Source organism: Barbus barbus (assembly GCF_936440315.1).
Source record: "Barbus barbus genome assembly, chromosome: 34".
NCBI lineage: Eukaryota > Metazoa > Chordata > Actinopteri > Cypriniformes > Cyprinidae > Barbus > Barbus barbus.
The window spans coordinates 6226927-6242231 of record NC_136762.1 but is presented as its reverse complement, the minus strand read 5'-3'; the positions used below and the strand labels follow the sequence as shown (position 1 = coordinate 6242231).

At 35.2% G+C, this 15305-nt stretch overlaps 2 protein-coding genes across 7 annotated transcripts in view; one reads left to right on the top strand and one right to left on the bottom strand.

The window, feature by feature from the left end:
- LOC306854378 (suppressor of tumorigenicity 14 protein homolog) overlaps nucleotides 1-11017 on the bottom strand; it is a 36321-nt gene extending 25304 nt beyond the window's left edge. Inside the window, exons 1-2 of one of the 3 annotated variants that reach the window (XM_079392326.1) lie at nucleotides 10777-11017; nucleotides 530-677 (exon numbers count right to left, since the gene is read on the bottom strand). In XM_079392326.1, the coding sequence (XP_079248452.1) occupies nucleotides 530-677; nucleotides 10777-10800 (172 nt within the window). In that variant the 5' untranslated portion in view covers nucleotides 10801-11017. Of the gene's footprint in view, nucleotides 1-529; nucleotides 678-8393; nucleotides 8464-10297; nucleotides 10610-10776 lie in introns of those variants that run through there. The other 2 variants (XM_079392327.1, XM_079392328.1) reach the window with 2 other exon arrangements.
- Nucleotides 11018-12020: 1003 nt separating this feature from the next.
- The window catches only part of LOC306853936 (amyloid beta precursor like protein 1-like), a 60153-nt gene continuing 56868 nt past the window's right edge, over nucleotides 12021-15305 (top strand). For all 4 annotated transcript variants that reach the window (XM_079391651.1, XM_079391649.1, XM_079391648.1 and 1 more), the window contains exon 1: nucleotides 12021-12264. In XM_079391651.1, coding sequence (XP_079247777.1) covers nucleotides 12202-12264 — 63 coding nt within the window. In that variant the 5' untranslated portion in view covers nucleotides 12021-12201. The remainder of the gene's footprint in view (nucleotides 12265-15305) is intronic.

Genomic DNA, 15305 nt, shown 5'->3' with positions numbered 1-15305 from the left:
AGATACGTTTGGTCATTAACTTTTAAATGCATCATTATGCAAATACATGAGCAGAGTTCTCGGCATGAAAGACCCGCGTTGTGCCTCTTCATTTCTCTCCAATACGGTAGGAAATCAAATTAAACAAAATGTGTATGATGTTAACTGTGTAAAGATGATTGACAGATGATTGGCAGTTTAAACAGTTACAGGATGCACGTAACTAAGCAACAGAGCGTCCCTTAAAGCAGCAGCTATGAGAAAGTAACAGACGATGTTAAATCCATATATGAGATACATATTTGAGGAAAAATGCATTGTTGGTCGGCGGCACCTAGCGTGCAGGCGTGAATTAGCAGAAGGCGAACATTCGTTTCGCACACGGTGTGAAAGCACCGTTCGTCGGTGATTCGCCTCGCTTTTTCGCATCGCGTCTAGTGTGAAACGGCCTTTAGTGAGCATAAGAGACCCCAAACATTTAAACAGCAGCGTAGGTGTGCAACCTTCTTAATTTATGAGCAAGTTAGATATGATTGGTGAATCTATGTACCAACAAAGAGCCACACAAGAAATCCGACCACTGCAGCCACTACCAACAGGGCAATGACGACCCCCACGGCAATGCTCGTCTTCCGTGCCGGTGCCATCTTCTGTTCATTCTTCAGGAAGGTGACCTGCTCATGACGCCCTTTCCCTCCCTGAAACAGAAATGCAAGTATTCTGTAACTGTGTCCTTCAAAAGTACTGTAAACATTTAGTTTCTTCAACAAGCAAATGTTACAATATAGCACCTACAGAATGAATCATGAATTCAGTTGGTTTCATTTATTCATACAATAAACAAAAAAATGTATTCACATTAATTCAGTGTTCGCTTTGAATCAACTTTAAAGCTAAAAAAAAAGGAGCACTATAAAAGGCACAAGACTTAAGAATTAGCAACTTTCCTAGGACACTGAACGTTTTTGTTGAATCAGTAGTACAATATGAATAATCTTTAAAATGTCTCGGGTTCTTGCTGTGTAACTTCTGCTATGCAAAACAAAACCAGTGCTTGTTAGTTGCTTCAGTTCAATAACACGCAAGCACTAATACATTAAACATTAAATGACATTAAAAGTTAATATGACCACCACACTTGAGAAAAAATATTAATGAAAGTAGCTTCTGGATACGCAGTATCTGTGAGAATATTTAATGCAAACTAGCCACTAATGAAAACTATATTTCAGTACCACTTATTTTTATTTGATCCCACACCATTTAGGCTTTAACTTAAAATTATGCATGAGCAGGCACAAAATGTGGCCTACCCACTTCCCAAACAGCAAAGGAAGTAATGAAAGACAAAGATAAACCAAAAACACAAACAGCAAAGCTTCTCATATGCGTGACTACAAGTCCCAACCAGGCTGAACATAAGTAAAATAAAGCACATATAAATGTTGACATGTACTGCTTCATCAACATGCTGAGACTGGTTTCAGTGGCATTGCAGCATCAAAACTGGTCTGGCCTGTTTTTGTTACCTTACACACACACACACACACACACACACACAGACAGAGACAGCTATATGACATACTAAGTCATCCAGCAGAGTCTTAAATTGTTTGCATGCCTATCTTTACAGTGCAGGTCTACGAGTTAATTAGGACATAGGTTTAAAAGTGATTGCACTGAAGATCCTTCCAGAAGCAGATCTTTGCTTGCTTGTTACGATGGAAGGTACAGTTAACCTTAACAAAAGGTTATCCACAAATGGATTTTTTTTTTTTATGTTCTTCAGACTAAGAAAAATTGATCTTTTAAGAACCGTTCACTGAAAGGTTCTTTGGGGAATCCATAATGGTTCTAAAACTATTACAAAAGGTTCTTTATTGGCATTGATGGTTCCATGAATAACCTTCAACATCCATGGAATCTTTCTATTCCACAAATGGTTCTTTATAGCGGAAAAAAGGGTAGATTTTTTAAATGTTCTTTGGACTAGGGGCGAAAAAAACTGTTCTTTTAAGAACTCAAAATGGTTCTTCTATGACATCACAACACATTATCAACTATTCGTCACAATATTAGGGATGTGCATCAGCGATCGAGTACTCGATTACTCGGCCGTGACAGCGATCATGAAAACGATAATCGTGAAAAAAATGTAATAAATCTGATTGGTTATAGCAGCACTTTGGGCGGCACCCTGAGCTCTGATTGTTTAGCTTGCAACAGCATGGGGTTAAAAGTATAGATGTGAGAAGAGAGAGAAGCTTGGCTTCGAAGTCAAGTAGTGATGTCTGGGTTAGCTACATGCACATCTGATTAATCTAATAGGATTGCGCTGGGATGTTAACATGTATTTACATGCAGCTGAATGCGCTACATATTACCGGTTTTTAGTTTCATGCTCAAATGCAATGCCCGATATTGAGTTATTTGAGACGGTCATATTGCTTTTAGATGTTTAGATGCTTTTAAATACCGATCCTATAATAATGCAACAGTGATGTTTTTACTTCGTATGGCTTCGGAAACATGCAGGCAATTTTAAGAATCACTTGATAACGTAGATGAAAATATAGCACATATCTGCCATAAACATTAATGACATTAGTGTTATAATGAGAACTTTATAGAATGTGAAATCTATAGTAAATCCTGTCCTTGCCTGTGTTTCAGCGCGCTGTTTAAAGCGCATCACGGCGGGAGCTCACTCTCTCGCTATAGTGCGTAACAAAGTTCACTGGCATATGCATCCTTTTGTATAGATACAAGTTGTAATGTTACGTTTATGTTATGTATCTTAGTTATCTGATTAATATCAAAGGAAGTGTCATAGAATGGGTTTCAGTTTATTGACAAAGTCAGCTTCACCTCAGGCAGCTATTCTTTTTTTACATACTACTTTTTTAATAACATTGCTGCATCATAATCATAAGCTAACATCTAATCATGTGTTGATGTTTTCATAGACTTGTTTTCATGTCATATTTTTATTTTTAACATTCATTTTCATAACAGCCTTCAGATATTTTCATTATTTCAATTACGGCCATGCCCCGCCCCCGCACATGCCCCGCCCCCAATTACTCAAATCTTTTTTTTAACCTATCGATGATCGAAATAAGAAATTGACAAAAATGCCCATCCCTACACAATATCCATCAATAATTCTGATACTGTATATATACTGACCAGTATTTAATTGTGCATGCTCCTTTTTCTTATTTTGACATTTTTAACAAAAGTTAATATTGTAAACATTTAATAAAATAACGTGTTGTGAATGCAAATCTTAAAATGAATATCCATTTTTCATACTGTTCATTACAATGTTGTGATGCCTAAATTCACTTGCCATATATTTATTTATTTATATAGCATAGGAGCTACACAGTAGTTGCTTGAATGTGCATGCAAAATAGCAAAAAAACAGACTAAATCACTTTATTTCAGAGGTCTGTGTTTGAGAAAGGTTCAATTTACTGCTTGATTTTGCAAGATGCGGTTAGGGTACTGCTGTGAGATATCTGGATGGGTTGCATACTCTATGCAGAATCCCCAAAGGAAGCAAAGGTACTAAATAACAGCACTGACAGACATCCACAGTCAGGCATTTAAGGAACCAATACGCCTCGTCGCTCCATAAATCAGCCGTTCCACAACGCAGCGGTATCATACTGAAGTTAAACTGTGACTGTGGAATGAGCCACAGCTTCAGTACAGTGCACATTTTTAACTAAAAGCACATGCACACACAATAAAGAAAGGGTTCACAATTAAAAAGTGGTTAGAAATCAGCATCTACACCCTGGCAGAAGAGGAATCAGAAGATCCTTAGGGAGCTAGAATCACATTGGTATTAAATCAATTTGTCAGATGTGTAAACCCCCTTTTTAAGAACCAGGCCTGATTACAACAGCGAGCATGATAACTCATCGCTATTAAAGCCATTCTTACTGTAGGCCGCCTGGCACTCAAGCTGCCTAAATTGGAATTTTTTAATAGCCATCATGGCATAAGATTAAGAGAATCATCGGGGAACATGGGTCACTTGCTGCTGTGGGCTTCTGTTATCAGTCATCCTGATCACAGCGTAATAACAGCATTACGTGCCGTGATTCAACCCATAACCCTCTGCAAAACACCATACTGAAGACATATCACTCTCAGTAAGAGCCATCAGCAAAACAGTTGTGTCTCTTTTTCACTTTTATCAGCCAGGTTAGACAAATCTAATTAGACGCCCCTCCACAGGTGTAATCCGAATAAAGTCGGTGCGTGTTCTTTCTCTCAACTGAGGATTGCTTAGAAAATGGAGCGATAACACTGTAATTAAAGATTAAGGTGGATGAAGCTTTTCAATGGAACAAACAAAAGAAAACTACTTTGTGAAAGCAAAACAGCCCATTATGATGTGCTATCACATTATTGTAATGCATTATCATAATCATAAAAACACTGGTTTGTAGCGCAAACATTTTTACCTTTTCCGGCACTTTGTTATTCTTCGCATTATTTACCTATAGCTAAACCAGACATTTCACTTTCACTAAAAATAGGTGGAAACGTGGAAAAAAGGTGGATAAAGACGGATCCACTGTTCCCACACTGTTTGACCTATAAACTAGCAGGAAATAATGTTTCTAACAGATATTTCCCATGGTCTTCCAATAAATATTATTTAACAAGCTGAGCCTTTTGAACTTTTATTATTTTCCAGCTGGGAAAAGATTTAATATTCAGCATATTTAAATACAGTTAAGTAATTACTAAACAATACTATTATTTAAAGTTCTATCACAGCTTATGCTAAAACACCTGACACAACATCCCAAATCTACCATAATTCATGCTTTAGTCAAACATGATTCGACTTAAAATTTTAAGTTATTTACTTTGACCCACACAAAAAAGTCTTTAGCATTAAAAATCAAAGCAAATATAAAGAATGTGCTTTTGAAAGAAAGGAAAAACAAATGTGACCAAATCATAGAATACAATCACATCAGGCTAGAATCAGCAGTATCCTGCAGTGTGGATTTCCCACAGCAGAGGGTGTTCACAGCCGTAAGGTTGCAAACCTGTCACGTCTTTATAAAGAGTGGTGTTCTAGAAACGAGAGATGTGACCCTTGCGTTAAACTATTTCTGCTTACCACATCGAAAATGATCAATGGCATGTGTAATCAAACCTGTTCCACAAGCTTGAAGAAAAAAAGAAGGACTAAAACAGAAAAAATGTTTCAGTTACTGCAACCTGCAGATAAGGCCATGGATAAGATATCAAATTCTTCACATTACACTTATGTTATCTCTATCATAGTAGACACATCACAGGCTGTTGACTCAACTCATCGTTCTATTTGACTTGAATCTTGCTCTGCAACATATTGGCACTGTTTGCATTTGTTCTGTTGTATTTCTGTTCCTCTGTTCCTCTAGGAACTAAAAGTTTAGTCTTTGTACTTATAGCCTCAGCTACATGCCAAGAACATAAAATGTTAATGAATCACTATTGAGTGTTAGATGGCGACAAAGGTCAAGTAGAAACTATTTTTTCAAAACTGGTTGATATTCAATATTGACTGTTAAAAAATTTTAAATGTCTATATTGGATAAATTTACGCGTGTAAATACATGGTTGTGTTGCAAAAATTCAACACACCAAGACAGTCTCATGCCAAAATGATGTAAGATCATGAACGGAGACAATAATTGGAGAGAATGCAATAAAGCAGTTTTACTATTTGCATGCATTCTTCTGATATATACAGTCTGTAAACCTAAGCAGACCACATTTCTGCTGGAGTTCAGCTGTCTAATGCTTCTGACATGGAGATGGTCCAGAGGCCATAATCACTGAAAGGGTCAGTCAGCTGGAAAAGACAGTTCAGGACACCGAGGAGCCTCCAAACAACACAAGAGCAATCAAACCTTAAAGAATGAATCCCCCTAAGACAAAACAGAATATTTAAAGATATGTTCAGGCAATTAAAAGATGGCTCCTGAGAAAGGACGGTTGAGCAAATTATTCCGTTGATTCGTTTGTCCTTCATGCAGCAGATAATTGTACTATATTAGGGGCTTTTTTGAGGCGTATTATGAAACACATAGCAGAAAACTACTAGGAAATGTCGAATTTTTGACAACTCCTGTGAAGCGTTTCAAAAAGAAACTCATCCTAGACAGGAAAAACTAAGATTTTTGTAAAATTGTTGGAATTAAAATATTATTCCACTACCAAAACTCAGGCCACGTAATGGAAATCTTTCAACAGGCACAAAGTAAATGATTAATTAAGTTGCATTGGTTGTTAATTAATAAAGCAAACTTACAGAGAGCAGGAAATTATAATCATTTATGAAACTGTCATCCTAATATACCAGTCATGTAAACATTCGTATTCTGAACAGACTCTGAACAATTTGGACTTTCCTATGAGGCAACCAACCATAATTTTTGAGATATCGTACCCTAAACATGCAGATAAGAGGTTTTTAGGACTGAAAATAATGAATACTTAAAGGACTAAAATATATATATAAATGTTTGAATCTGCAGATTTTTTTATGTCACCAACAACAAATAAGAACCACTGGGTTGAAACTAACCTAACTTGAGCTGTTTTGAGTTGTTGCAACCCACTGAAACCTACCATGTTAGGTTGTTCATTTACTTAAAGCATAATGGTTTGATTTACGCTACAGGAATACTAGCATATGTCTACCAAATTATTTTGAACAAAATTTGAAACAGTGTGGCAGCAGCCTTGTCTGATATGACATGGACTGACCCAGTTCACAGAAATTGTTCTGCCGTGTGACAAAAGATTTTCACAAATATTGCAGACAGTCTTTCAATTCATGAGGCCATAAAAATGTCATACATTGTAATTATAAAAAGGAATAAGAAAAATTAATTTAAATACATGCCACTCAACTCTTTCTCCAAGACATGTAGCATCACATAAATAAAGAAACACCTTTAGTACCAAAATAGCTTTAGGGATGGTATGAAGTGGTATTACATCTAAGACAAGTATTAAAAAGGTGTGCATGTGGTCGTGTTTAGTCTTGTTGTAGCATGTCTTATGAATAAAGTGTACCATCACAAAGGTCCCATTCAATAAACCACAAACAAAATGTCTTTCCAATTAGGTTACTAATGAAACAAAGTGCTAGACACACTAGGCCTATAACCTCAAGTTAACAAATTTGAAACTGCAAGCAGAGAGAAGATGGATCCGTGTGAATGAGAAGAGAGCGCAATGACACGGTCACCCAGGAGTGACTGAAATAATTATATACAAACATATTTATTCTATTGTGCGTTAAACATGTCAAGCCAAAAAAGCACCATAAAGGTCCATATGACTTTGAATTGTGCTATATTCCAAATCTTCTGAAGACAAGCAATAGTTTAGTTAAAAAAAATGATGCATCGGTGTAGAGGAAAACGTTAAATTTGAAGGTTATGTTGAAAATAAAATTTCCAGTAAATAATGTTGACCGTTCTCAGTTTTTGGGTACTGCAAAGACTGTAAATTTGTATATAGTAAATATATTTAAATATCGCATACACCCATATATTGCATGAAATTTTGTGAACTTCAGGGATTCAAGCTAACAAAAGCCACAAAACGTCACAACTTTGATTTGAACGGGTCAGTATGTATCCAACATTTGCAACAAAAACAGAACGATTCTTGTACATCACAATTCCTGGAACCCTCAGTAAACAAGGGAGTGAACCACATTTTAGCTTAAAGCTATTTATGCATCTAATGCTTATGCTGATATCTAGAACAGGTGTGCATCCATGTCTGAAAATCACCTAAAACCACAGATTCCAGTCTGTGCAGCAAAGTGGAGGAAATGCCATGCATTTTGCAATGTATTTCTATCCTTTTCATCTGTTTTCTAAAAAACAAATAAGACAAAAATAAGTCACATGTCTAGCGTGGCTGTGAATAGTTGAGAAAGTACCAAACAATACTGTCTGCTTCAGTATCATCAGTCCACATCACAGGAAAGAAATGAAGACCATTCATTTAGGCTGAATGTAATTCAAGATTATTCACAAAAGGAAGAAACATCTGCTGTATTAATCTAAGATGTTGAAAAGAAAGCAGAAAAGACTCAAAGTTTTTCAATAGCGGCGTCTCTACCAACTGCATTTCTAAATACTAAAATACTGATATTCGAGGTATGTTTCATAAATGGGCTCCTGCACTTATACCAAAATCCATTGATAATGATAGAATACCACACGTTTCATTTAAAAAGCATTTTCTAGGAAAGAATCTCAGGAATTTTGTTCTTGTCTAAAAAATACGGAAGTATGACATGGTGTTTTATACTTATTTTTTTAAAAACTAATGCAATTATTAAATAAGATACTTTTTCCTATAAAACCTACCTTTATATAAATAAGCTTGTCTGGAGGAGCCTGAAAACAAGACTAAATGCATTTGTTGTACTCCCAGGGTGTTTAAGAATTCTGCCTGTCAAGTTGAAACAGGCCTGAGGAACAGGAGAGACTGCAAAATACCTGGAAATCTAGGTGTTTAGCAGGAAACAGAGCCCATCTGTACACATTACCTTCCCCTAATGCAGTAAAGATTTTATGCATATATGGCTATATTATTTCAAATTCAAGTCAAGTCAACATATTTTGGTATTTGGTTGCCATGGTTAAACTATACAAAAAGCCAACGCATCCAAGTGAAAGAAATAGCCAAATAAATTATTCATACATATCAATCTATTTATAGGACACACACATCCATTATGTCTCAAGTAGTGAAGGCAAGACAAGACCCTCAAGGGCTTTATTTGGGATTTGAAAATAGGTGATATAAATGACATCTCACACCAGTAATCTAGATTTCTCAACTCAAAGTGATTCAGAACGAGATGGATTATATGACATAATGTTTCAAAACTGGGTGTATCTCTCGGTTTTTGCTCCCAGGAGCATTGTGTTGCTGTATTTTGTCATCACATAAAAATAAAACCCACAAACTGCTGATTTGACTCGGACCAAGACATTGCACCTTAACTAAGGACAAGGAAGAGGTTATAAAAAGCCGAGCCCAAAGCCACCATGTCTTCATTTACAACTTTAAGACAAGAATTTACACTTTACCACAACCACACAGAAAGACTACATTACAATAGCACTGTGCTTCTATCGCAAATACTTAATTTCTCTTCTGGGATGTACAGTATCTGTTAGGATAGTCTTACATTACTGTTAATCAACTGGTAGAGCATAATGCTAGCAATGCTAAAGTCAAGGGATTGATTTCTAGGGAACACACAAGCTTTTACCCTGAAAGCTAAATGCCAATGTCAGGGATTTACACAATAAAGCCTACAGTAACATATTTAGTATCATATTTTAAATAAAAAAAAAAGTGTGTCTACTACAGCCTTATGTCATCTGATTGATATTTTATACTATTTTTATTAAGTAAAAGGCTTTTTATTATAATTCTAAAAATGCCTGGACACCATCAGGTCATAATACAAGTCTTTTGCTGCAAAATATTGAATGATTTTTATAAAGTAAACACATAAATGACTTTTATATTGTTGATAATATTTCATGATGAACATTTACTAGACTGAATCAACTTTTTACTTCATTATCTATACATCGCTTTTTGAAAAAAATCTTCTAGGAATAGTATACATCAGTCTTTTGAGAAACATTTATTTGTTCATCTCTCAATCATCATTGTATTGCACTGCATTATATGTTTGCCCCCACAATAAAAACTACAGAGCTTTGATAAAACTAAGCATTTAAATATAATACAAAGATATTACTGGGAAATATAGAGTGACAACTGATATTTATATGAATTTATGTAAGTAGCCTGCTATATTCCTATGAAGATGTCAGTCATTTACATCACAAGCGATCAAAATTTCATCTTACTTGTTTGCCATTTAAATGACAGCAACTGCACCTAAATTCATATTTTGCTCCATATTCACAATTTAATGTACTACATGAACCATAAAATACTGATGCATCATGTATGACACATATGCAAACCTTACAAAAAATGTGAAAGTTTAATAAACTGTTCTATCTGAAAAAAAAAAAAAAAAATCATATGTTAAGGCTTACAGGGTTAGTATAGTATCTGACTGACTAACTATTCATGTCTAGCTGGTTTAGGCTACCCATAAAGCACTTGTTTGAAGGTTAATTCAGTCTTCCATTAAAACTGACACAGACAAACACTAAAATTAGCTTCTTCACATCATTTAAAACTAACATATTCAATGGTAGCGTTTCTGGACACTAACCTTTCACTGACCAGGACGTGGGATGAAATGCTTTCAATTAACCACTCATTCTCGTTCACCTCTTGAACTGAAACAGCTCATGATTCAAGTTTCTGTACTCCTGACCCCGAGGAGAGGATCACCTGACGAATCTCTTTAGTGAATGTATTCAAACGAGTCACTGAGATGAATCAAAAGCCCCACCAGACTTGAACAGGTGGCAATGTCAACAGAAAAATAAATATATAAATAAAATAAAAATGGACTGAGATGACACGCCACAAATCCTGTCTATGATACGAGTTTAAATTCACATATTCAATTTTTAACACTGAAAGTTACCCTGAGGGATAGCCTACAAGTGGGTTGAACTGGATAAACGTGTCCGGTTTAATATAAGGAGGAACAACAGAGCTGTGGAGATACGCCATTTCAATCAAAGTGCAGAGATGTATTTATTTATTTATATATATATTTTTAGTAAAAACCAAGACACTTACTTGTTCAAACGCGGCAGAACTCATGTTATTTGAGGAAACTAGCTTCGCTGCCAAACAGAAGCGTGCGCGCCCGACTCAATACAGGCACTGCTTTTAGTTTGGATGAAATAGTCCAAATGTTAAAGTTGTTTCTGGGTCGTTCAGAGTTTCAGTGAATCTCGCACACCTGAGGGCAGTGATGACGCTGTAGTTTCAGTGGGCATGACAAGGTGAGACTACTTCCGTCACCAAACATACAGGCGTTTACAAAGTGTCACAATAGTCTAGCAGTAGTTTTTAATGTTGGTTTCAGTCACCTTGTTAAGAATTGTTTCGGAAATTGTCTTAAATCCAAACTAATATTAATAAAAACCTGAAAGGTTGAACTGTGCTCTCTGGACAAGGGGATGTGTTATAGAAACATATCGGACCGGTGTAAGCTGCCACTGTTTTTTTTATTTTTTTGGAAAGTGCATACGTGTTTAAATGTAAAAAAAAAAATATATATATATATATATATATATATATATATATATATATATAATTTTGTTTACATTTAAACACGTATGCATATATATATATATATATATAATGTAAACACAATTATATATATATATATATATATATATAGGCTATATATCTTTTTTTTTTTTTACATTTATATAGGTATGAACTTTCTAAAAAAATAAATAAATAAAAACACAGTGGCAACTTGCACCGGTCCGATATATTTCTAGTACAATCCCTTCTACTTTCAGTATATATATATTACTGTTTCATGACGTGTTTTATGTTTCCGTGTTGATTTTCCAGTTAAAAACGCCAACATGCCCCATTATTGTCAAAATCTTTTTCTAGGGCAATAATAGCCTATTGAAAATGCATTAATCCATCAGACTCTTCTACAAATTACAATCAAAAGTTAGCCTTATTAAAGCTTTATCCAAGAAATTCGTTTATTAATTATTTTATAAGTAGGCCTCGTGCGCACATGTTGTAAATGTAAACATTTATCTTGATCTCTCTCTAGCGGCTCGGTACTGAAACTACACCATATAAACATTAATGTGGGACAACAGCGGCTGTAAAATCTATGAAAATAATAAGATGTAGGCACCGAGAGGCATTTAGATGAAAGTATTATTTCTTCACAGACCTCACCAGCGCTCACAGTGCCTGTCAGTAGATGTCCAGCAGGGGGCGCCGTTCTTCAGCAGATGGACGCCCACCTTCTGCGCAGCCCGAGCGGAGGAGGGTTTGGTTTTACTGATCGGAGCCGCAGCCGAGATCTGCGGACACAGGAGATATCTCCGATCAGACCAGCTCGTATCCCGTAGCAGACCAGTTCATTCCCGTTGGGTTTTTCTTTTGGAGATAATATAGTAGTTAAAAACAGACATCCAAAGAAATCAGCAGAGTTAAATACTAAGCAGAGAAGGAAGAAGAATGGGTCAGAAAACGCCATTAATATTGATGACTTTATTGTCTTATTGCGTCTGGAGAGATGAGGTAGGATCCGAATGCGGATGACACATTTAATGTGCTTATTATTTTTATGCACTTGTTTCAGATTAACCTTGGGTACCTTATCATTTCCCCAGGCTGTTTTCTATTTAGATTATATTTAGCAGCCAATTATATATATAAAAAAACAAACTGATACATGCACATAACACAATTCTGGGGGCAGATCTGATGCTTATGAGATTTATGATTGTTTGTCTATGTTTGTGCATGTACATGTGTGTTCTTGTGTGTGTGTGTGTGTGTGTGTGTGACTGAGAGAAAGAACCAATTGGGACCTTGGCCTGATAAATGGAAAGATAAATTAGCTGAACATGTTTTATTTCGTAGGGTGGGGCACACCTTTTTCATTAGCCTACAGAATGGATTTTTCTTAGTATAACAGTTTGTATCACTGAGTAATCTATTAGATATTTAGTATGTAATACGTGCTTGCATTGAGGAGGAAATTGCTGTCTTTCATTGATAGTGGACTGCAGATGTCCAAAATGAGATCCCATGCATCTTAGATTGTAAAATAATTTATTTGATTTTACATTTGTACTTTGCCACATTGGGTGGCAGCTGGACTGGCTTTTTGTCTGAGAAAATTCAATGAGTATAATGTGACATTTTTGAGAAGTCTTTCAAATAAAGTAGTTGAAGCTGGAGAAGACAGACTGTAACAGCAGACACGTTCTCGGCCGTGATGCTTGAATGATGTCTGGAGGGTTGTTGATTCAGTGCTATTAGATATGCTGCAGCCTCTGCGGCCTGCAGTGCTGACGAAGCCTGCTGTACCTCCAGGCCCGAGATGGAAAAATTATGTTACTCAGACATCCCACGCTTATTTGTTTTTCTGGGTTTTTTGCATAGTGATACAGAACTGTTATTGGATGTTGAAGCCTTTTTGAATTTAGAAAGGGTTGGAAGACAATAAAGGGGCAGATTTGTGTATTATATAAAGAATTTATATAATTTAATGCTAGATTTGGCCACATGCAGATGTTGGGGAAATAAAGTGTTGCGCAGGGAGAGGATTATGTCCGCCTGACAGGATATAAATGCTGTAAATCCCTTTCAATTCTTGTGAACAGATCAGAGTGCGATCAAGAGAACACATATCTGTCAATCCCTCACCGCATCCAGGGATTGTTATTGACACTATTTTGGGGGTTAAAAAATGTTTTTGACTGCGACAACGGTATCGATTTAGAAAACGTCCAACGTGAACTATTTTTAGCATTTGTCTTCAGCAGGAAACAAACAGTTGCACTAATGTTAATGCAGTTAACAAAATAATCATGGTCTACAAAAATAGTCTACACAAACCAATATATTTTTAATATGATTATAGGCCTATATATTATTTATTATTTATATGTTGTATAATTTTTCATTGTTTTATGTTATTTTACATATAATTGTATAAAAAAAAATATATATATATATATTATAAAATAGCTTTTATATATTATTTATTATTAATTATATATGACGTAATCTTTGGCATATATTTTTTAACAATTATAACATCAATGTGTTTTGAGCTAACAATGATAGAGTATATAAATACAGAAAAATGTAGAAATAAATATTATGTGTGTTTGTGTGTGTATAAACAAGATTAATAAATGCTGTAAAAAATATGAATAATTAATTCAGTACATGCACTATATATGTTAACACAACCGTAGTGTAACGTTTACCTTAAATGTTTTTTTTTTTTATAAAATTCAGTCATTAAAAAACAAACATCAGCACACCATATGCTCCAAAAAATACAAAACAATGTAATAATTGACTTCACACAAGGTAACGTTATAATCCATTAATTTTAAAAAGTCCATTATTAAATTGTTTTGCATTTTTGGATTCTACACTGTAAAAAATGATTGTGATTTTAACGGTTAAAAACTGTGAAAAGGCTACAGTAAAAACCTGTTAAATGGTTAACGGTAAGTTCCTGTAAAATTTACAGGGAAAAAGCATAAACTGACATTCCCAGAATTCCCTGCATTGCATTTCAAATTTTGTTTGAATTTGATGTTTTTTCTTTGAAATAACTATGTTTGTTCTTAGTTTTTTCTTATCAATTTTGTTTATTAGGATTGTATGTTACATCTAATGTTGTTAAATTAATGTTTATTGCATATTTCAGTTTAATGAGTCTCATCATGATGGTGTTTAGTGCTTGTGTGAATGACATTGCACCTTCTATATATGTTAATATTTAAAAGCTGCTTGTGATGGGCTTTGGTTCATCATGTGACTTTCTCATCACCACCTGCATTTGGTGGTTATCAGTGTTTTTCAAAGGTACAAAGCAGATTCAGTTCTTCAATAGGTTGGTATATTAACATTATTTCAGTTAATGAAATTACGGTATTTAACTGTAAATTTAAGTTAAAAACCGTAAAACCTAAAATGTTGTTACCGCATTTTTTTACGGTAGAATTCCGGCAACCACAGCTGCCAGTTTTTTTTTTACTGTAAATTTTACAGATTTTTTTTTTTTACAGTGTATGGTATGCTAACCATTTTTTTTTTCGTCAGTCACGCAATTTTAAGCATTTTTTTTCCCACTGATGTACATGCTTTGGTTCCATCTTTACTTAATTCAGTCATTCACACAGTGTAATCAATGACCAATAATCAATCAGCTCTGAAACTGCTCTGCTCTTAATATTAATCACCTTTATGAAGTTGCATCCCAGAATGCAATCAGTGTAATTGAGGTCAGTGGAATTCAATCTTAACCTAACCTATAATAAATCTGCAAATGTCTTTCCGCACTAAAAACCTGATCAAGACATTGTGTTAGTATACTCGTCTGTTTCTGACGCATTAGAAACGAGTTTGTAACTTCATCAATCTGTTTATTGATGAGTAGCTTGCCTAGAAAACCTGCAAAAGCACATAGGCAGAGGGAGGAAGACCTGGCTGACTTCCACTGTCCCCTCTCCTGCTGTCTGAATGCGTCAGCACTCACTTCTAGCTGCTGGTCCACAGATGCTGCCGCCGGGCCTCATGGGAAATAGCAGAGT